The sequence below is a fragment of the Gigantopelta aegis genome, chromosome 13 (assembly GCF_016097555.1).
Source record: "Gigantopelta aegis isolate Gae_Host chromosome 13, Gae_host_genome, whole genome shotgun sequence".
Classification (NCBI taxonomy): domain Eukaryota; kingdom Metazoa; phylum Mollusca; class Gastropoda; order Neomphalida; family Peltospiridae; genus Gigantopelta; species Gigantopelta aegis.
The window spans coordinates 9,442,920-9,467,870 of NC_054711.1; the positions used below are offsets into that span (position 1 = coordinate 9,442,920).

General features: G+C 38.4%; 1 protein-coding gene across 1 annotated transcript in view; it reads right to left on the reverse strand.

The window, feature by feature from the left end:
- Positions 1 to 24,951, reverse strand: part of LOC121387813 (CTD small phosphatase-like protein) — a 38,763-nt gene that overhangs the window by 12,484 nt on the left and 1,328 nt on the right. The window contains exons 2-3 of the mRNA XM_041519030.1: positions 3,792 to 3,940; positions 579 to 680 (exon numbers count right to left, since the gene is read on the reverse strand). Coding sequence (XP_041374964.1) covers positions 579 to 680; positions 3,792 to 3,940 — 251 coding nt within the window. The remainder of the gene's footprint in view (positions 1 to 578; positions 681 to 3,791; positions 3,941 to 24,951) is intronic.

The window sequence follows — 24,951 nt, forward strand, 5'->3', positions numbered from 1 at the left end:
TCCCTATAACCTAAATTAGGGGAGCAATTAATCACTCCCCTCAATTTGTTTTTGAGCCAGATCTGAGAGATCCGATTTCTTTAATATCTTGTTAGATTAAAGGTTCCACATTAAATCTGACTCACTGATAATTATCAGTCCCAAACACTTGTGGAAAAAGCTCTTTATGGTTTATTCCTTTGAATAGTCTAACAGGGTTCATACACTTGAACAAATATAAAATTCAAGGACATTTCCAGGACATTTTTTTATTTTTCCAGGACAAGATATGTTCAATCAATTAATGTTTAAATAACAAATTGTTGTCTGAATTTACACAGGTTATGAGGACAACAAAAAACTGAGCCCCCCCCCCCCCCCCCCCCAAAAAAACACACCAAATGTTTGGTCTAAATTTCCAGGACATAATAAAATTTAATGCTTTTTCCAGGACATTCCAGGCCTGGATTTGAAAATCATAAAATTGAAGGACATTCCAGGATTTCCAGGACACATAAGAACCCTGACTGATTAAATTACATCAGTGAAGAGTTCTTACGCTTTCTGGAAATCATTGTCAGCATCATTATCCAACTGACCTTAAATGAACTGTGAACAAGAGTTTCATCTAGATCAATCACCACACACTTCTTGTCCATCTCTTGGTGCCGAACTGGAGGAAGTAGAGCTCTCTCCATTGGCTGGGAAAACAAAAACAAAACCAAGATGATACTATCTCAACAGTTAAAATCCATTCATCCATCCATCTGCCCTTCCATCAATCCACTTATGAATGTATCCATCCACTCACCATCCATTTATCCATCCACCTTCCATCCATGAATAAAGCGCTCGCTTGATGCGCGGTCAGTTTGGGATCGATCCCCGTCAGTGAGCCCATTGGGCTATTTCTCATTCCAGCCAGTGCACCACGTCTGGTATTATCAAAGGCTGTGATATGTGCTATCATATCTTGGGATGGTGCATATAAAAGATCCCTTATTGCTAATCGAAAAGAGTAGCCAATGAAGTGGCAACAGCGGGTTTCCTCTCTTAATATCTGTGTGGTCCTTAACCATATGTCTGATGCCATACAACTGTAAATAAAATGTGTTGAGTGCATCATTAAATAAAAACATTTTCCTTCCTTCCGTCCATGAAAGAAAAGTTTGTTTGTTTGTGTAACACCACCACTGGAACACATTGATTAATTAATCATCGGCTATTGGATGTCAGACATTTCGTAATTCTGACATGCAGTCATCAGAGAAAATCCACTACATTTTTTTATAATGCAGAAAGGGATCTTTTAAATGCACTTCCCACAGACAGGATAACACATACCACAGACCTTGACCCGTTGTGGTGCACTGGTTGAAAAAAAAAAACCCCCCAAAAACCCTAATCAATTGAATGGATCCACCGAGGTGGCTCAGGTGGCTCAATCCTGCGACACAAGCACCTCAAATGACAGCTAAATTCTGCCCTACACAGGTCTGTCAATATACAGTTCTGTAAACATCGTGGCTTACATCTTACAGTTTCTTCCTTCCCTCCTAATAAAATACAGCTAGCTTTATTATGTTTAGCACAACACACATGACCACAGAAACATACAACAGTCTGCAATCTCATACGTCATATATTCCTTTTACTTGCCCATTCATCCATCCATCTATCCATCCCACCCACCGATCCATCAATCTATACACTCCCTTCCATTTATCCCACCTTCCATCCATCCATCCCACCCACCCACCAATCCATCCATACCACCCACCAATCCATCAATCTATACACTCCCTTCCATTTATCCCACCTTCCATCCATCCATCTCACCTACCCATCAATCTATACACTCCCTTCCATTTATCCCACCCTCCATCCATCTCACTCACCCACCCACCAATCCATCCATACCACCCACCATCCCATTAATCTATACACTCCCTTCCATTTATCCCACCTTCCATCACCCCTACCCATCAATCTATACACTCCCTTCCATTTATCCAACCCTCCATCCATCCCACCCACCCACCGATCCATCAATCTATATACTCCCTTCCATTTATCCCACCCTCCATCCATCCCACCCACCTACCGATCCATCAATCTATACACTTCCTTCCATTTATCCCACCTTCCATCCATCCATCCAACCCAACCACCGATCCACCAATCTATACACTCCCTTCCATTTATCCCACTCTCCATCCATCCCACCCACCTACCATCAATCTATACACTCACTTCCATCCATCCATCCCACCCACCCACTCACCGATCCACCAATCTATACACTCCCTTCCAATTATCCCACTCTCCATCCATCCATCCCACCCACCCACCCACTGATCCATCCATCCCACCCACCGATCCACCAATCTATACACTCCCTTCCATTTATCCCACTCTCCATCCATCCTACCCACCTACCATCAATCTATACACTCACTTCCATTTATCCCACCCTCCATCCATCTGACAGGGTTCGAATTTTACCATGGTAGTTATGCTCCAAAAATCACAGCCCAGTGGTAAAGCACATGCCTGATGCGCAGTCGGTCTAGGATCGACCCCGTCGGTGCACTCCTTGAGCTATTTATCATTCCAGCAAGTGCACCACGACTGGCATATATAAGGCTGTGGTATGTGCTATCCTGTCTGTAGAATGGTGCATGTAAAAGAGCCCTTGCTACTAATGGAAAAAAATGTAGCGGGTTTTCTATGACTGTCAAAATTATCATATGTTTGACATCCAATAGCCGACGACTAATAAATCAATGTGCTCTAGTGGTGTCGTTAAAAAAACCACCCAAAACGTCTGCTCCAAAAATCAGACATTATCAATGTTGTGCTCTGCCTGGTTGTACCCTTCCTATACATTGCATTCTGTATATGTAAGAAATAGTAAAATCATTTAACCGGAACATTATTGAAAGAGGGTACTGTCAAGTTTCTTCCTGCAGTGTGTGTATTAGTGATTAATATGTGATTTTGTTTTTTATCAGGGAGCTCGAAAATGATCGATGTAAACATATTTAACGTCAAACATAGGATTGTTGTTGTATTAAGAGTGTAAATCTTTGATTACTGTTTGGTAGGCAGAGATTGAGCAGAATTTATATACACTGGTCTCCAATGGTAAGAAAGTTTTGACAACTGTCCAAATGTCCGTCTATAGTCCGTCCCATCCTCCTATAGAAATGTTCTTTAACAAACAATTATTTGGGTTAATAAATAAAACTTTAATACATACTATAGTAAGAAAATGACGCATACAGCATTATGGCACCATTTTGATTTTGTGGACTGCTATAAATAGTATAATCTTGCTATATGAGATAACTCTTGATTATTTTCTTGTTGCTCCCTCTGTAGTGCAATTAATCAAATAGAGTTATCTTGTGTCAAGACTACCAGTCCATAAAACCAAAATGGCGATCATAACGCTGCAAGCGTCGCTTTCTTACTATGGTATGCATTAGTTTTAATTATTTTTTAATCAATAATTTTTTTTATTGCACACAAAAATGGCCGTTTTTTGTTATTTCCATACCACACTTTTACTTAACTTCTTACGTCAAACCAAAGCGAAATTATTCACAAAAAACATTTAACAGAAGGATGGGATGGACTATAGCTCTCTTACAGTCGAGTACTCTGGCTACCCTCCAACTTGCCTTGATGACCGTATTTCCATTATTAAACTCAAGGCAACACTTGCAGAGCCCCACCCCCTTCAAGAATTAAAATTCGAGACCTGATCAGATCCAGAAAGCGATTCACCCACCAATCAATCGACTAACCTTTGGATTGCCATTCTCCTCGGTTTGAGGCACTTGACAGTTATTTTGTGCATTGTTGTTGTTGTTGTTATTGTTGTTTCCAAAACAACAGAAGAACGAACTAAACAACCCACGACTCCGAGGTTTCTTCACAGACTCCGTCGACGAAACTGAAAAAACAGAAAGAATAAAAGTATTCTAGAATAGTGAAAACAAAACACTTAATGCTTTAGGGTGGGACGAAGCCCAGTGGTAAAGCCTCCGCTTGATGTGCGGTCGGTCTAGGGTCGATCCCCATCGGTGGATCCATTGGGCTATTTCTCGTTTCAGCCAGTGCACCACGACGGGTATATCAAAGGCTGTGGTATGTGCTATCCTGTCTGTGGGATGGTGCATATAAAAGATCCCTTGCTACTAATGAAAATAAAAATGTAGCAGGTTTCATCTCTTAAGACTATATGTTGAAATTACTGAATGTTTGACTACCAACAGCCGATGATTAATAAATCAATGGGCTCTAAACTTAATGTCTAAAACAGTAAATACCCAAAATTGTAAAACTGCCATCAAAATTAAAATTTGCAGCAGCCTTTTATGGCAGCATACGAGATTGTTATGAATTTGGTGGGCTGGATAGTAAAAAATTCTGATTCCTGGTTATCTTGTTTGAACTGCATGTGTATCTTCATTGAAATGATAATGGGTAAAGGACTTTTGGTTCAATGATTTTGCCGACACGCTACCAACATGCTGTACAGTCCTGGGGCTTAATTCACTAAACTCTCGCAACTTTGCAATCTCGCAGTGCAATGCTAAAAGACTTGCAAACAGGATGCTATGTTGTCTAGCAGAGCCTAAGAGACGTTTGTGAATTAGGTCCAGGCCTCTAAGAATTGAAAATCTTCATGACCCATTTATTGGTTTTGCAAAAATAAATTCACGTAACCCATTTCCATTTTGCGTTCACGCAAGTTACAGAGGCCTGCAGTGTGTCAAAAACGATTATTTCTGTGAAATCCTGGGCTTGAGCATCTTCCTTGCAATGCTGATCATATATTCAAAATCGTTTTCAAGATTACTATAAATATAATCATGATTGAGCCTTTAAAGGACTGCAGTCTGTAAAAAATGATTATTTCTGTGAAATCCTGGGCTCGAGTATCTTCCTTGCAATGCTAATCAAATATTATAAATCGTTTTCAAGATTACCAAAATATAATAAAGACTGGGTCTTTAAAGTAACACTGGGCAAACATTAGCTAATAATTTCCCACTAAAATGTTTTGTTAACACAATTTTCTGCATCTACAAAACTACATGCATCTGAACCAAACGGGTGAGATTTAGCTCAGTCGGTTGACTCCTCGCCTTAAGTGCTTGCGTCATAGGATCGAACCACCTCGGTGGATCCTTTCAACTGATTGTTTTTTTTCTCGTTCCAACCAGTGCATTGGTTATGTGAATATAGTTCTTGTAACAGTCACTAACGGATGAGGATTTTTTTTGTTCATACCCAGGTGAACGTGAAAGAAATAACAGACAATACTTATAATTAAATTTAAATCACACAGGTTAATAACAACACTAAAACATCATACTTTATTTTGAATTATTTTTTATCCATAAACAATAACGCTCAGTAAGACAGCTTGCCCATATAAAATGACGTCATCAGATATGACATTCCCTGACAATGTAATTTTTACGTACATTGCCGATTCAAAAGCATAAACTAATTTTCACTTTCATTTCTGATATATGGTACTTTTAATTTTGGAATGTAATTATTCACCACATATCCGATTGGCGGTTCTCATTATTTTAAAGTTGCATAACCGACACGCGAACAGAACAACGGTTCTCGTGAAATACTGTGCCCTGCATTTACAAAGAAAACTAGTTCTAATAAGGAAAGGAAATGTTTTATTTAATGACGCGCCCAACACGTTTTATTTACGGTTATATGGCGTCAGCTACACTTTGACGTCAGCATTGGAAGAGTTCTGTGCTTTACCTGCTCTAAAGCAGCATGCCTCAGTCAGACATATCGTTAAGAACCACACAGATATTGAAAGGACACAAGGAAATGGTTTATTTAACGACGCACTCAACACATTTTATTTACGATTAAGGACCACACAGATATTGGAGGAAACCTGCTGTCTCCACTTCATGGGCTACTCTTTTCGAGTAGCAGCAAGGGATCTTTTATATGCACCATCCTACAGACAGGATAACACATACCATGACCTTTGATATAGCAGTCGTGGTGCACTGGAGTTTTAATAGAGTCACAATCTCACTTTACTAAGACTTAACACTGACTTGAGGCAATGACTGCTTCAAATACTTTGTACTTGCCAGTGCTTTATAATATTTTATATCTCACTAATTTGGGCACAGCGGGGACTGTTGTCTTTTCTGAGTGCAGGAAGGTCAGTTTAGTTCAATAATGTCAGGAACAGCTGCTGTAGAGTTGTCGGTATTCAGAAATGCAAGTCAGGTTATTTTTATCTAATTAAACTTAACATTTCAGTGGTTTTGAGGAGAGATATTTTGAGGTCAGCATGATTGTAGTTAATATGGGCGAGATTATTTTGGGCACATGTATTTTTGACACGTTTATCGCCACAGATTTGATGCAATCTAAAGCCTTGCTTGTTGTGAGACTTTTTAAATACATGTACTTTGTAACACAATCCAGCAACATATATATATATATAGTAGTCGTTTTCGAGTTGAAAGATGCTATTTTATAGAGTGCTCAACCGTGTGGGAGCCAGATATATGTAGAGAAAAACATACACTTTTTAACGATATATATATATATATATATAAATATAGCACACCACCTATTTGTTTTATAACATTTAGACAAACATGTAGTTTTTGCATTACATGGATACAGGGATGTTGAGGGACTGAACAAAAAAGCTTACTGCGGACGGGGTCCAGGGGCCCTTAAGGAAAATTGTTGTTTGCAACCCCTGAAACTGCCAAAAATTGCATTCAATGCTAACAAACCTTATATAAGGCACACATCATAAACTTAAAACTGTGAAAACATGCAAATGAACCGTGTGTGGTCAACAGTATTGATTATCATGTTTTTGGTGTTTTTTTTAAAAACAAAATGGAAAAGCGCATTTCCACGTAGCTCTCACATCCCCGTGGATAGCGTTGGGCTATTTCTCGTACCAGCCAGTGCACCACGACTGATATATCAAAGGTTGTGGTATGTGCTATCCTGTCTGTGGGATGGTGCATATATACAAAATCCCTTACTATTGAACAAATGTAGCAGGTTTTCTCTCTAAGACTGTCAAAATTACCAAATGTTTGACATCGAATAGCTGACGATGAACAAATCAATGTGCTCTCTAGTAGTGTCGTTAAACAAAACAAACTAACTTTTACATGGATAGCTTTGGGATATTTCTCATTCCAGCCAGTGCACCACAACTGATATATCAAAGGTCGTGGTATGTGCTATCCTGTCTGCAGGATGGTGCATATATAAAAAATCCCTTGCTACTATTGGAAAAATGTAGCAGAGTTCCTCTCTAAGACAATATCATAATTACCAAATGTTTGACATCCAACAGCCGATGATTAATAAATAAATGTGCTCTAGTGGTGTTGCTAAACAAAACAAACTAACTTTTACATGGACAGCTATAGGTTTACGTAGTATCAGCCAACATACAGAAAAATGTTATTTTACAGTTTAAAAAAAAGTTAACGGTTAATAATAAAAATAATTTAAAATGCCCCAGAGAATGCACCTTTAATTAAATATTAATCTACCTGATGAAAACCGCGAGAGCCATCTGACAAACAAACGACGAATGCGTAAACCGAGGCCAGTCCAGCATCCACAACGCCTAGCATCCATGACACCCGATGGTTAGCTGTCTAAATGTTTATTTATAAACACTATTTACACAGATTACATGTGCACATCAAATCATGTTATCAGATACATCCCATGACTTTCATTCCTGGCCTACATACAGGTACACCCATAGATTTCACAGCCATCTTATCAACAATATTGATAATTCCTGTGTGTACCGTTAGGTCATATTGACAAACAATCTGTATTTATAGACCCGGCCAGTCAGAAATGCTGTTACAAATGGAAGCAGATGCCACACCCAATCAAATGGAAGATACTTCTGAAATCTAGCAGTACTAACAAATTAATCAATTTCTATTGTAGCCAGACTCGTGGACTGAATACAAAGTGCTGTAAACTATTTAATAAAGTGCTTTCAGTGTACTTACAGTAAATAAAAAAATAAATGTTTTATTTAACGATGCACTCAACACATTTTATTTACAGTTATATGGTGTCAGACATGGTTAAGGACCACACAGATAGAGAGAGGAAACCTCCTGTCATGGGCTATTCTTTTTGATTCGCAGCAAGGGTTCTTTTATATGCACCATCCCACAGACAGGGTAGTACATACCACGGCCTTTGATATACCAGTCTTGGTGCACTGGCTGGAACGAGAAATAGCCCAATGGGTCCACCGATGGGGTTTGATCCTAGACCGACCGTGCATCAAGTGAACGTTTTGCCATGAAAGTCAAACTTGATCTCTATCAGTACATGATAAAGCTATACACAAAATTTCAGCTCAATATTTCCAGGCATTGTGGACCCCCCCCCCCCCCCCCCCCCCCCCCCCCCCCCCCCCCCCACACACATCCAGAAAACTATACTACGTGGAACAGACGGACAGACAGACAGACCTGTAGATGGACAAAAGGACAAAGATTAAGAATACCTATAGTCCCCTCCGGTTGGACCAGTAGGGGAATAATAACTTGGAATGCATTTCTGAATAGTAATAAATGTTTATAATATTACACCGCTAAAAAGACCTCGGTATGCACAGAACAAACACAAAACCTGTTGTGCCAGGATTATTGAGATCTAAAGCCCTGCTAGGCCAACCTACATAAAAGAGAAACAAATCACATCTGTCCAATTTTGCTGTTATAGGTAAACATCTGTGCAATCCTGACTTTTAACAGTCAAATTTGCTCTAGTGGTCACCTGTAGGAACCAGTCACCTATATTAAGCAAAAACCTGTGTTACAAAGCCAGACCAGCCTCTTTGGCACAGTGGTTAAGCCATTGGACTATAGGCTGATAGGTACAGGGTTCACAGCCCGGTACCGGCTCCTACCCAGAGCGAGTTCTTAAGGGCTCAATGGGTAGGTGTAAGGCCATTACACCCTCTTCTCTCTCAATAACCATTAACCAACTAACAACTAACCCACTGTCCTGAACAGACAGCCCAGATAGCTGTGGTGTGTGCCCAGGACAGTGTGATTGAACCTTAATTGGATATAAGCACGAAAATAATTTGAAATGAAATGTAATATCGACTCAACAGATCACATCGACTCAACCGATATAAAAACATGATAATTAATACACGTTTTGGCTGGACCATGGCCAGTCATATCCACACAAGCAACACAAGTTAAAGTTTCTATTGTTTAACGACACCACTGGAGCACATTGATTAATTAATCATTGGCTATGGGATGTCAAACATTCGGTAATTGCGACATATAGTCCTGGAGAGGAAAGGAAGGAAATGTTTTATTTAACGACGCACTCAACACATTTTATTTTCGGTTATATGGCATCTGACATATGGTTATGGACCACACAGATATTGAGAGGAAACCCACTGTCGCCACTTCATGGGCTAGTACTCTTTTCGATTAGCAGAAAGGGATCTTTTATATGCACCATCCCACATTAACATAGCATATATCACAGCCTTTGGTATACCAGTTGTGGTGCACTGGCTAGGACGAGAAATAGCCCAATGGGCCCACTGACAGGGATCGATCCCACACTGACCGTGCACCAAGTGAACGCTATGCCACTAGGCTACAGTCTTGGAAAGAAAACCTGATTCACTTTTCCATTAGTAGCAAGGGATCTTTTGACAGGAAAGCACATACCACGGCCTTTGATCAACTCAAGCAAGATCAACACATCAGTGCTCGACTGTGCATGTATATATGTATGGTAACTGCTGCTGGTGCTGCCATAAAGTCTGATCCCAGCTACATTTATACACATGTAAACAAGTAGCTACTATTTGAGATGTTTACCGCAACTGTGTTGCATGTATTCATATACATATATATACAATGTGCGCACAAAGAAATCAATACTGAGTCATCCCGACATATTTCTGCCGAGATGGCAAGTTTCACACAATAAAACTAAATTAATCTCGTACGGTACCCTATGAAGAACAGGAGTGTTGGTTTCTCAACACCTCAGCTTATTTTCTAACTATAGCTGTTTTGTGTCTAGATAACATACATGTGTATATGTGTGTGTGAGAGAGAGAGAGAGAGAGAGAGAGAGAGAGAGAGAGAGAGAGAGAGAGAGAGAGAGAGAGAGAGAGAGAGAGAGAGAGAGAGAGAGAGAGAGAGAGAGAGAGAGAGGAGGGAGGGAGGGAGGGAGGGAGGGAGGTAAAGACAGAGAGAACAGAGATTATAGAGAGAGGGAGAGAGAGGCTATTTGAATTATTATTGAACATAGCACTGACATTAACAGACAACTTTTATAACAATGGTAAAAATCTTTAATTTTAAATGAAAAAACCCCATCACCTCTGTATATTATCCTTAACAGGGTTAGAGTGGTGGGTGAAATTTGCAAAGAACAACAACACGCATAATTGCATTGACACCTTCCTATTATAAGTATTTATAAATACTCTCGGTTATGTGGTTATGTTTCACTGTTTATACGTACTGCATAGATACCGTATCTTAATCTGGCTGTAATCAGAGCATTAGTATTGTTAGCAATGTGATGAATGTTGTTTGATAACACGCAGCCAAATTCATTGTGTCTTAACAGGATTGTTCTCAGTTTTCGGTCATTGTAAAACGTTTCGCATTACTAACAAAATGTTTTTAATATTAACTATAACCTGGGAATATTGGTGAACTGTAAACAAAAGAGGAAATCTAGAGGGGTCCAGCGACAAGGATGATTAAAAAGAGGAAATCTAGAGGGGTCCAGCGACAAGGATGATTAAAATGAGGAAATCTAGAGGGGTCCAGCGACAAGGATGATTAAAATGAGGAAATCTAGAGGGGTCCAGCGACAAGGATGATTAAAATGAGGAAATCTAGAGGGGTCCAGCGACAAGGATGATTAAAATGAGGAAATCTAGAGGGGTCCAGCGACAAGGATGATTAAAAAGAGGAAATCTAGAGGGGTCCAGCGACAAGGATGATTAAAATGAGGAAATCTAGAGGGGTCCAGCGACAAGGATGATTAAAATGCGAAGGAAACGCTATGTTCCATGAGAGGAAAACCGTGGATCCGAGGAGAATTCCCACACCTGGCTCTGGATTCAGGGCTTCTAGAATTTTTATTAAAAAAATCACCAGCCATGAGATCAGTGATTTAAAACATTTACTAATAGTAATAATAAAATATGATTAAAACCTGTTAGATTTGTGGAGAGGATATTCATATTTACTAAATAAGTGGAAGTAAATAAACATAAATACAGCATTTTTTTCACTAGCCATCACGCATGGTGATAGTATTTATTTACTAGCCCAACACTGAATATGACTAGCCATGGGAGTGGACCTACCATAATCTAGAAGCCTTGGCTGGCATGGCGATAGTAGTTATTTACTAGCCCAACACTGAATATGACTAGCCATGGGAGTGGACCTACCATAATCTAGAAGCCCTGTCTGGCATGGTGATAGTATTTATTTACTAGCCCAACATTGAATATCACTAGCCATGGGAGTGGACCTACCATAATCTAGAAGCCTTAGGGTTTTAATTTAAAAGTCTTTGATATACATACCAGTCATAAGTGTACCAGACGAGACGCGACTAGGAGCAAATCCTTAAAATTCGGGCAACAATGATAGCGATCTTCTGGCAGAGTGTACTAACCTGAGACCTTTTACCATGTATTTCCATGATTCTACCCTCAAAATTAGTTGTAATCCATGTAAAAATGCATAGTGATTTGTTTGCATGCATGGAATGAATGAGTGAATGAGTGAATGAATGAATGCAGGGCTAGCTTTGGATAAGCAGAACATTTTGCCAAATTATAATATTATATTAAACTTCCAAATTTTATAGATAACCACTTATTTGGTAATAAAATGTCAATTAATACTTGAAATTCTTTTCCGCCAAATTAAAATAAAATTCACCAATTGCCAGAGCTAGCCCTGTAATGAAGGAATGAATGAATGAATGAATGAGTGAATGAATGAATGAGTGAATGCATCGGCTATTGGGTGTCACAAAAGGTAACTTAGTATATGAAAATATAATTTATATATTTATGTAAAACCACAGTACAACCCTAGATATACATGTATGTAACTGTCAGGCAGCAATGCTAATAAGAAACAAAATATGTTCTTACTCAGATTCGGGCATTTAATTCGGGCAAAAACCAGTCAACCCACCTACAAAAATGGGAGCCTGTACGCTCGTATGATACCAGTCATGGGGCACGGGTTGGAATGGGAAAATACCCAATTGGAGAATTTGTCCACAGAAAGGTTTTGCCCTACACGTGAAACTAATCTACATATTTTTCATTTCAACTTATTTTCGTGTTTATATAATTATATGTCCAATTGAGGTTAAAGTATGTTGTCCTAGGCACACACCTCATTCATCTGGGCTGTCTGTCCAGGACAGTTGGTTAGAACTTTGTTAGTGGTTACCGGCCTCGGTGGCGTCATGCTAGGCCATCGGTTTACAGGCTGGTAGGTACTGGGTTCGGATCCCAGTCGAGGCATGGGATTTTTAATCCAGATACCGACGCCAAACCCTGAGTGAATGCTCTGCAAGGCCCAATGGGTAGGTGTAAACCACTTGCATCGACCGGTGATCCGTAACTGGTTCAACAAAGGCCATGGTTTGTGCTATCCTGCCTGTGGGAAGCGCAAATAAAAAATCCCTTGCTGCTAATCGGAAAGAGTAGCCCATGTAGTGGTGACAGCGGGTTTCCTCTCAAAATCTGTGTGGTCCTTAACCATATGTCTGACGTAATATAACTGTAAATAAAATGTGTTGCATCGTTAAATAAAACATTTCTTTCTTTCTTTCTTTCTTGTTAGTGGTTAGTGAGAGAGAAGAGGGTGTAGTGGTCTTACACCTACCCATTAATTGAGTCCTTAAAACTTGTTCTGGCGAACCCAGTACCTACTAGCCTTATGTCCCATATGCTTAACCATGACACCATCTATAATATTACTACCATCTCCACATTAATTGAAATGTATCTGTGATCAGTGAAGCCTACACATTGTACTTTAGGCAAGTGATAGGCCATTATTTGTGTAATACACACACAAGTACAAAGTCCAAGGTTTAACAACAGAAAATCAATAAGCAAAGCTAGGCTAGTATAACTCACCCCCCACCCCCCATCATTGTATTTCATTATAATCCAAAGACGGGGGGGGGGGGGGGGGGGGGGGGGATGGTCTTGGATAACCGTTGAGTACACTAGAATAGGGACTTAGGACAATAGGAACAACCAAACTAGGGTTTACAGACAGACAGCATGCACCACTGCAACAGTACATAGGGTGCATTTGCTAATGATAACAATGCACCTGTACCCACGTACTATAATAAGGAGACGGACAAAAGAATACCGGCTCCGAGTACACAATTGCATTGCACCCAGGGCAAGCCGGACAAATAAATACCAGCCTACCCTATCCCACCCCCAAATACTTGCTGCTGGTGGTCTACTTGGTACTTGGTGACACTGAAGAGGAGGACGTCGTTGACTGCAATAACAACAAGATCAGGAAAAACCCCGGAACAACAGCGCCTTGGATACCGGTGTGTACACAAGTGCACGAGCCTCCCCTGGGTTGTCATGCCATGATCAGAAGTGGTCAGGCCCTTTTTAAGAGCCATATGGGCAACCTAGGGAGACACCACATCATCAAAGAGGTCTAATTAACGAGCTACTCTCGATTCACTAATGTCAAAACCTATATTAGCTCTGGAACTTTCTTTTTGGCCGACCGTTCAAAATTGCGCCCAATTTCCTCAACCCAAACTGCGCACCTTTTCTCTTTGGCATAATACTTTGCTCCATTCCAAATTCAATAGCAACATCCTATGACCTGACCTGACCTAAGCAATCAAAATGTACTGGCTCAGCACTCGCCTGATGCGGGATCTATCTAGGATCAATTCCTGTCAGTGGGCCCATTGGGCTATTTCTCGTTCCAGTCAGTGCTCCACTACTGGTATATCAAAGGCCATGCTATCCTGTCTGTGGGATGGTGCATATAAAAGATCCATTGCTGCTTATCCAGTGCTCTACAAAGCGAGTTCAAATTTACTCTTCCCAGGCCAGTAAAGTATAATATTTTAGTCGCCAGCCACTTATATTTAGTAGCCAGCTAATATATACTTGTAATTAAATCGATTCGTCTGCCATTTTACGGTACATTACTAATGCCGTAATTGTTATTAGGACTGCATTCAAATGAACTCGTGAAGAGGCGATTCCTAGTTGTTAAATAGTAATTACAAGTTACTGTTTGTGTTTGGTTCCACTAAAACAGTAAACAACTATTAACTATCATTATGAAATTCCGTACCTAATAATTTTATTAAACGAAATTAAGCGAATTAATATTTTAATGGCACTGCTAAGATATACATTTAAATTGCAGTATTCTTTAAAAGTTAAATAAAAGCATTGTAATAGTATCTGCCAGCCTTCAGTGTGTTATTAGTAGTTACCAATCGGCTACCTTACTTTTGGTTTAAATAAAATTTATTTTCGTCACACACTGCCTTGTAAATCCATAAATACTGTTTTGTAAATAGTTTTGTCTTTAAAGCCGTCTAAAGTCGAGTCATGAAAATAGAAGCATGTTTTCATCCCCCACTGGTGAACATGACTTCCGACGTGATTAAAACAACATTCACGACTGGAGTAGTCGTTATCGTGGAAGGACCCGTTATCACAATAAGCACGAGACAATTGGAGTGCAGCATAACATATATATAAGTCGAACATTTAAAATAATTAACGTTTCAAACAGACAAGTAAAGACACACAGTGACTCCACAATCTTATTTTAATACATAAATAAAACCGGGTTCTAAATGGGACAGGACTGACTTGGTCTAAAACTGAACTGGGGCCGAATTATTTCAAAATGCTTGAAATTCAAGTTAAGGGAGATAACATCATAACGAAGTATTTGCTCCCTTAACGTGTTTACTCTTGAATACTGGAAAATCTTTATTCATAGTCGATTAAATTTTGTCAAACTTTGTTTCAAACAAACCACTCATAGAAAACAAGTTTTATAGAAGATAAATTGCTACTGGTCCACTGTGTTTTCCGATGTCCAGTTTTGTTTGCCGATTAAAGTAAAATTATTGGACAGTCGCCAACTGGCGAATGTGATTTTATTTTTTAGACGCCAGGGAATTTTTTTAGTCGCCATGGCAAGTATTTTACTTGCTTTGTAGAGCACTGGTTTTTAAGACAAATTTTAATATATATATATATATATATATATATATATATATATATTTCATTAATTTCAGAGTCTAGAGCACGTAATTTACACTCTGGCAGAAACCCTGATTATGTAATTGAATTCACCTTGTACACGTTTGTTTTGTTTTGTTTTGTGTGTATTTCAGTCGAGTCAGAGTGAAGAACAGTTGAAAGAGACAAGAGTTCTAGAATCGATCGAGAAGATGTTGGAGTCATTACAGACCTGGGAGTACTGACAGAATGTTCGAGAACCGACCACCAACAAGGGCATACCAGTGAATTAGATCTTAGGGCCATTCCAGAATTAATCACAGAGGGTGTTCAAGAGACACTGTTTTTTTAATATACCCACCACCATCAAAACTGAATTTAACCATGTGAGATCTACAGTAGCAAGTCTGCAGCATGGCTCTAAGTGGGGGGGGGGGGGGGGGGGGGACCTCCTTAAAATCTGTGAAATCACCTCTGCTTTATAATCACTGAAGCCCAATGTTGTTAACCACATGTTACATTTAGCAAGCTTTCTGCCAAAAAATAAGTTGAGGGTACATAATAAAAATATATCAGATCTTAAATGTCCCTACTAGGTGGTTTATGAATTTGAAATGAAATTGGACACTGCATTTCATGTTCAATGACACATTTTAAACAACAGTTCTCTTACTATAATCTTTCTAAAAAAAATTAATAAAAATGTATGCATTAATTTCCAAGATTTTAGCGTACATTATTTTACCCTTCGTGCCCTCTGCACAGAAAGCACCAAGGATTTCAAATTTCATGGGAAACACTTTTTGCGATTCTGTGCCTTGTGATTATGGGACTCACACATGGGAAACTGTTTAAAAATAATAATTATATAAACAAATTATATATTATTTTTGTTGAATAGTCGTACTCTATATAATAATCATTGGAAACGAAATTTCGGTTCCGTGAATTTATCGACACAGTACCAGAAATGATTGTTTCTGTGAAATATAAGGGCATGGGCACCATAACATAACAAACTATTTCATCATCTTTGTGTATAAATGGTCACCAACATCACTGCCGGATATCCCTGGGTTTCACAGTGTTAATCCCGTATACCCATTTTAAAAAGCTGCATATGGCAAACCCATTTATTTTTAAGTAATAATTACAGTGCCTCCCACACACCACCCCCTCTTGATCAATTCTGGAATAGCCCTTAGTGGCCACTCTGCATTGGATCTCTCTGCTAATATGAGCAATGTCATTATTTATTCTGGGAAAAGAGAGGAAAGGAATGTTTGTTTTAATGGCACTTAAGCTGCTGATTTCTTAAGACAGGAGGTTACAATCTAGTCATACAGCAAAGTTTATGTATGGTATCAATTAATTTGTAATTATTTATTACAGATAAAATAAAAATATATGGCACTTGTAATTATGATACTTAACCTTTAAGCTTCAACATATTAGAAAAAATGGGTTGTTTTGTTTAACGTCACCACTAGAGCGCATTGATGTATTAATCATCGGCTATTGGATGTGGGAAACAGTTTGGCAATTCTGACATATAGTCTTTAGAGACCAAACCCGCTACATTAGTAGTGAGGGATCTTTTATATACACCTTCTGAACAGACAGGATATCACATACCATGGCCTTTGATATACCAGTTGTGCTGCACTGCCTGGAATGAGAAATAGCTGAAGGGTCCCCTAAAACACTAAAAACCCATAACCAACTATACAGTGCTCGAGATTAACGGTATCCCGATATCCTGGGGATACCACAATTTAAATTTGGATACCAGACTTCAAGAACCCAGTATCCCACCGAGATACCATATAATACTAAATTCTCAGTAGTAACTGGGATACTGGCCAAACATTTTAATCTCGAACACTGTACTATATGGGGCACTTATGGTATATTTAGTTTTTATTACAATCCCTCAAATTATATTCTGGCAGAAAGCTGGCATACATGTACATCCATGTTTACGGGGTTCAAAATAGCGGCCTGTAAAAACACGGCTTCTAGAATTTTCATAAAATTCACTAGCCATGGGATCAGTGACATTAAAAATCCACTAGCCATGGGATCAGTGACATTAAAAATCCACTAGCCATGGGATCAGTGACATTAAAAATCCACTAGCCATGGGATCAGTGATATTAAAAATCCACTAGCCATGGGATCAGTGATATTAAAAATCCACTAGCCATGGGATCAGTGATATTAAAAATCCACTAGCCATGGGATCAGTGATATTAAAAATCCACTAGCCATGGGATCAGTGATATTAAAAATCCACTAGCCATGGGATCAGTGACATTAAAAATTCACTAGCCATGGGATCAGTGATATTAAAAATCCACTAGCCATGGGATCAGTGATATTAAAAATCCACTAGCCATGGGATCAGTGATATTAAAAATCCACTAGCCATGGGATCAGTGACATTAAACATTTACTATCCCTATTTTACTTTACCCTGCAAGACTCTAAACAAAAATCCTTTGGGTGTGTGTGTGTGTGTGTGTAACATCGAACAGTAACAGCCAGTGCACCACGACTGGCATATCAAAGGCCATGGTATGTACTACCCTGTCTGTGGGATGGTGCATATAAAAGATCCCTTGCTGCTAATCGAAAAGAGTAGCCCATGAAGTGGCAACAGTGGGTTTCCTCTCTCAATAGCTGTGTGGTCGTTAACCATGTCTGATGCCATATAACCATAAATAAAATGTGTTGAGTATGTTGTTAAATAAAACATTTCTTTCTTTCTTTCAAACAGTAACACATCACCCACCACCCCCGCAAAAAAGAAAACAAAAAAGAAGTCATTTTTCAGTCTAATGCACATTGTACATACCGTATATACACATATATAATATATAATATATATATATATATATATATATATATATATATATATATATACATACACACACACAGTTATCTCATCTGCTATTTATAGCTCATGATTCTGCCCTTTTCTAATTCCACAATGCTCTAATATATCTATCACACAAGTCCTACATTGTCACCCGCCATCCGTAACCCTTTCCATCATACACAGGTATTCTATTTCCAGAAGGCCATATTTTTTGCTTACCAGGATAATATTACTTTTGGCCTGCTTTTCACAAAAAAGAATAATAGGCGGCCATATTTTACTTCCTAGTTCATGCCCAGCAATTAGTAACAATGTTACTGTATTATACGGTCAATGTCATATATTTATGTTGACACAGTCTGTATTCATTTGAATCATATAACAAGGAAGGAAATGACATTTTGAACGTCTTCCTTTATAAATTAAAATGTGGTGTTTTATAGTTACATAAAATTTGTACAACTAACCTACATGAACATGGTTTTTTCCTACTTAAAGGCATATTATCACAGATCACTGACCTATTGGAATGGTCTAACAAAGTATTACCTGAACAAAAATTATTTGATTTGTTCCTAAATGTACTTTATTCAACCATCTTCATTACCACATTACTTCATTTATTAATATTGTGTAAAAATAAATGAATTATGTCATTGGTCCATAATTCAAAAACTAAAATTGCAGAGGGTTGACATGGATTTCACTCCATCATGGTTTAGTTAAGGTGATGCGATAGCTAGATTTGGTTTCCAACAATTAATGTAATTTTTATGTATTATCCATTTTAGAGAAATAAGGTCCTTAAATCAGTGACAGTATGCCTTTAACACACATTTTAGAGTACTGCTAAAGCAATACGTGTATATGTCCTCTACTGGGCCACACTATTTTTCGTATCTCTTAAATTTATGGGACATACCTTTGTGAAAAGAAGGTAAATTACCATGAAGATAAACTTGGTCAGCAGTGTGTGGTTTTGGTTAAACAAATTTAAGGCCTGGTGCAAATAAGACTCAATTTTTTTTTGTCTCCAGTATATTTCAGCTTCTGAAAATGACTATTAATGTGATACTGGTGGTTCTTTGTTGTCAATTAATTTGTATGTACCCAATTGATATAGGTTTCAAATTTCAGACAAATCACACTAACGGAAGTAAAGATACCTAGCAACAAAGTTGACAAAACCTGTGAAAAACGGAAGCTTTTTGCGTGACAAGAATATTTTATAAAAACTACAATTATGTGCAAATTAAAATAACACACTTCCTTAAGTGAATATGATATATGCTTACATATACTACAGAGTAATTACCGCAAAATTTGTAATCGCAAAAATCAATGAAATCGGTCAATAAATAAGATTCCTGAGGTACATTTTTGAAAATTGGGTAATTGTCTTCAAAAAAACCTTTTTTCCCATTTTACTTGTTTCTGCATGAATAGAAATTAAGATAAATCAGTTATTTGTGCCTAATATGAGTAATTTCATAACAAATGTAGTGATAATGTAAATAACTAGTGTAGTTTATCCTTTCTATGCTTGTCACACACACTACTCGTATCCCTTGGTAGCAAGTAACACCTGTCCCAACCATAACGGTGGTGGTTAGATTTCCATATATATTGTTATGTAGAGAGCTTATATTCATGCACTTACAAGATATCTTCTTAAAATTTTCAGGAAGTTACGTAAGCATGTCCAGAATTATAGTTAAGACATTTTTACCAATCTAAATATGTGCCTTGTTATTTAAAAAAAATAATCCATAATTCCAATTTCTGAAAGTATATATAATTTTCTATGTAAAATGTCAATATTTTTTTTATCAGCAACCATTTATAGATGTATAGATGTTTATAAAATTGCATTAGGTCCATGCCAACATATCAACACTAAAAAACCTTGAAGATAATAAATAAAACTTGTATTATTAACTGGTCAGAATATTACAATGAAATTATGAAAAGGTGTCCATTGTATTCAAAATAGATACAAATTTTCCTAGTTCTATACATCTTAGCCGCAAAATTTATTTTTGTCATCAAAATATATACTATTCCCCTGTTGAAATTGCTGAAAATCATACTATTTTTTAAAGTTGATTTTTTTGTCAAATGTCACACTTTATTTGCACCAGGCCTTAAGTGTCATAAAGACTCCCTATTTATAAATTTTTTACAGCCAACAATCCAGCTAACCCTACCACGCGTCGCCAGTGGAACAGAAGACACACTAAATGCTGCAATGCAAGAAACCATGGAAAAGATCGCTATTCCAGGACTGTGGTTTCCGAGGATTTTGAGATATATGTTGACTGTGTCATTTCGAAGAATCAATGTAATTTGTACAAATCATTTTTGCAAGCCAAGCTAGTGGGTCCTACGTGAGTTTTGCGAGCCTCTGGCTCCCAGAATCTCCTCAAAATTGCACACTGGTCAGTAACAATATTAATTACATTTATTTTGATTTCAGGTTTTTTTTGTCTTCAATGAAAAAAGTGCCCTAAAAATGGTCTTGCCCCAAACACTTAAGTTTGGCATTTACCATAATTTGACACCCAATAGCCGATGTATTTTTCATTAAACATTCATTCATTCATTACTAATTTGGGCACAACACAGACTTTTGTCTTTTCTGAGTGGTGGTGGTAGGTCGTTTTAGTTCAGTACTCTCATTAACAGCCACTGCATAGATTTGTCAATATTCACAAACATATTTAAAGTTATTTTAATCTAATTCAACATAACATTTCAATGGTTTTAAGGTGAAATATTTTGGTCTAGATGTTTGTACTTATTTAAGTGTGATTATTTTGCGCATCTGTATTTTGGTACCGGCCTCAGTGGCAGCGTGGTTATGCCATCAGTCTACAGGCTGGTAGGTACTGGGTTCTGATCCCAGTCGAGGCATGGGATTTTTAATCCAGATACCGACTCCAAACCCTGAGTGAGTGCTCTACAAGGCTCAGTGGGTAGGTGTAAACCACTGGCACTGACCAGTGATCCATAACTGGTTCAACAAAGGCCATGGTTTGTGCTATCCTGCTTGTGGGAAGTGCAAATAAAAGATCCATTGCTGCTAATTGGAAAGAGTAGCCCATGTAGTGGCAACAGCGGGTTTCCTCTCAAAATCTGTGTGGTTCTTAACCATATGTCTGATGCCATATAACCGTAAATAAAATGTGTCGAGTGCGTCGTTAAATAAAACATGTCTTTCTTTTTTTTGGGCACAATATTTATCGCTTCGACTTAGATGCAATCTCAAGCCCTGCTGGATCAATGAACAGAAATAAATATAAATATATATTTGGATGTTCCCAGACTGGCAACATATCTGAACTTGTAGATTACTTTGAACTTGGCGACTTTCCCAGTGTTACAACTGTTCAGTGTACGCTTGGTGTGGATCACACAGTAGAACTCTTTGATCTGGGAAACCAGCTTCAGTGGCAATGGTGAAAGTGTTTATCGCCACCTCAGCACATTTGTAACTAGGGGCGGGAGTTAGTTAAGTCGGTTGAGTACTCACCTGAGGTGCTTGCGTCACAAGAACGAACCACCTCAGTGGATCCGTGATTGGGTTTCCCACCATTCCAACCAGTGCACCATAACTGGGGTCTAATTCACAAAGGTCTCTTAGGCTTTGCTAGACAACAAAGCATCCTCTTTGCAAGTCTTTTAGCATTGCACTGTGGATCGCAAAGTTACGAGAGTTTAATGAATTAGGCCCCTAGTCTAGGATCGTTCCCCATTGGTGGTCCCATTGGGCTATTTCTCATTCCAGCCAGTGCACCACAACTGTTATACCAAAAGGCCGTGGTATGTGCTTTCCTGTATGTGGGAAAGTGCATATATAAAAGATTCCTTGCCACATTAGGGAAAATATAGTAGGTTTCCTCTGTTGACTACGAGTCAGAATTACCAAATGTTTGACATCCAATAGCCGATGATTAATTAATCAATGTGCTCTAGTGGTGTCATTGAACAAAAACTTTATTTTGAACTGGCACTATTTTGGTGTTTAACATGTTTATAAATGTTGCTATTTGGTCTCGAGAAAGATAAGAGTGGAATCTAGCCATTACCACATAGGCTACTCTTATACACAAGGCAGCAAGGGATCTTTTTAGTGTTCAACAAATGTTTGAGAAAGTCACTAGACCTCATAGTGCCCTACGGTATCAGGGCATTCCCCCCCACCCCTCATCACCCCCCCCCCCCATTATTAGTGGTAAAAATTACTAACAATTATATATAGATCAAAAGAAACATAAATGTGAAACTTTTTATGTTTAGTTTTCCCTTTTTTCTCAACTCGCACTCATAAGAAATAACATTGTCTGCAAGATATTTCTGCTTTACATAAATATAACCCTCAGGCATTAGTTTTGTTGTACCCCATGGTGTGTGTATCTAGAACATAATACTTCTAATGTCAGTATCCAGAGTACTGTATAGCTTCAGACTTCACACTAAATACTTAGTGTTCTCACTGAGTGAAAATTAAAGGAGGGCAGCCACGGGACACACCACTCTGAATAAAAAAAGCAACAACTAAAAAGAAAGAAAGGAAAGAAAGAAAAAGGGAAAGTTTGGTTACCTTATAATATCGTGTGTTGGTCAACTTTGTGGAAAGACATGATCATAATTTTGTCATAGAAAAAAAAAGGAGGGTAGCAGAAAGTGAAAGCAGGGCAGCAAAATGCAATTTAGTGGGGCAGGCCACAACAACTAAAAAGAAAAGAAAAGAAAAGAAAAGAAAAGAAAAGAAAAGAAAAGAAAAGAAGGAAGGAAAGATAGGAAGAAAGAAAGAAAGAAAGAAAAAAAGAAAAGAAAGATAGAAAGTAAGGGAAAGTTTGGTTACCATATATCGTGGTATGTTGGTTGACTTTGTGGAAAGACATGATCATAATTTTGTCATAGAAAAAAAAGGGAGGGCAGCAGAACATGAAAGCAGGGCAGCAAAATGCAATTTAGTGGGGAGGGCCGCCCCACTTGAATGGAGCAGAGAGAACACTGACTGCTTAGGTTGATTTTACAAGTTTGCATCCTCGATTGTTTTGTTAATGTAGTTCCTTACTTGCTAATCAAATTACGAGGGTTAACATACATATGTAAATACTGTAATACAGGTGATAATTTCCACTAGTCCAGACACTAGCCGGGACCAAGACTTAGTGTATTAATTTAGGTCATAGGCAATGTTTCTGCCAGAAAGAAATGTTTGGGTATGGTTGGGAATGCAACCACAGTCAACAGTGGGTAAGGGGGACCTCCTCCAGAAAGAAAATGGATTACGTTTAGGGTGAGGGTTAAGAAAATCATACAGTAATAATAAGAGCAATTAATTTTGTCAAACAGTTATCTTTAAAACATCACAAATTTGGTTATGGCACCATACCTGTTTTACTCTAGCAAAAACCTTGATAGGGTATAAACGTGCACATTCAGAGCTGTTGTAGTGCACACCTGTCATGGATGCAGGTGTCTGCTCCTCCATCTAGGCGAGGAAATTAGTGTATTTGTCAAACCATGCAGTGCTTTTATGTACATTTCCCCATAGACAGGACAGTACATTTGGGCACTATGTCTACTCTTAAGATTCCCTTGTTCAATCCGTAACGATATGTCTGATGCCATATAACCGTAAATAAAATCTGTTGAGTGCGTTGTTAAATAAAACATTTCCTTCCCTTGTTCAAATAATGGAAGCATGCAAAATTTGAAATTCTAATGCCTGTTTTCTCAGACAGGACAGCACATACCATGGGTTTTTTTTACACACCAGTTGTGGGAAACTGGTTGGGCAGGAAAAAAACTTCCATGAGTGCCCTGTGGGTGATGAACCCTGTGAAGCCAGCCCAACACATCAGTTGAGTGCTCTAAAGTACTTGGGCTAAATGTTGTACTGTATGAAATGTTTCATTGTTTGTTACCATCCCCACCTATTTTCATTTTCACCATGACGTAACTAACCAATCTCATTGTGTTTGGGTGTATTTTCAAGTTAATAAATTATATATAATAATAAATCACAGGCGTAGGAAGGTGTCAAAAAGTGTGCACACGCACACCAGGGGCATAGGCTAGGGGGGTTCGGATTAACACACACACACACACCCCTGAAGCAAATGGTCCGCTTTCTGAACTAAAACATACAGGTTTATACATATGGAGTTTCTGGTAGTCCACTTGGGTTCATATTCGAACCCCCCCCCCCCCCCCCCCAGGTCCAGATCACACTACGCCCTCAAACACACCCATATGCTACTTATTAGTATTCACTATAACTTAAGAATTTCAGAGTTTAAAAGAATATCTTTATATAAAAAACCACACCAAATCAAAATAACAACAAAGACTAATTTTTATGTCTTAAAAGATCTTCGAAAGGCATACGAGTCCTGTGTTTAGAACGTCGCCATGCGTGTCAGCTGAAATTGTCTGCCAGCATAATTGTCTGCTAGAATCCACTCGGTAAAGTCGGACTTTTTTCCTTTAATTCAAAGTGAAGATTGTTTCAAAATAAGTATTTCTTGGTCTCAGTGAGCTCGAAATAGATCACAATATACGATTAGGGTGTGGAAATGTGATGGTAATCGTTATTCTGACCGCAATTTCGTTCCGAGCAAAATTCCTCGGAACCGTTGTCCAGAAGCTGCTAATGGCGGAATGCCTAGACAAGATAAACCTCGCTGTTTGTGCTTGCACG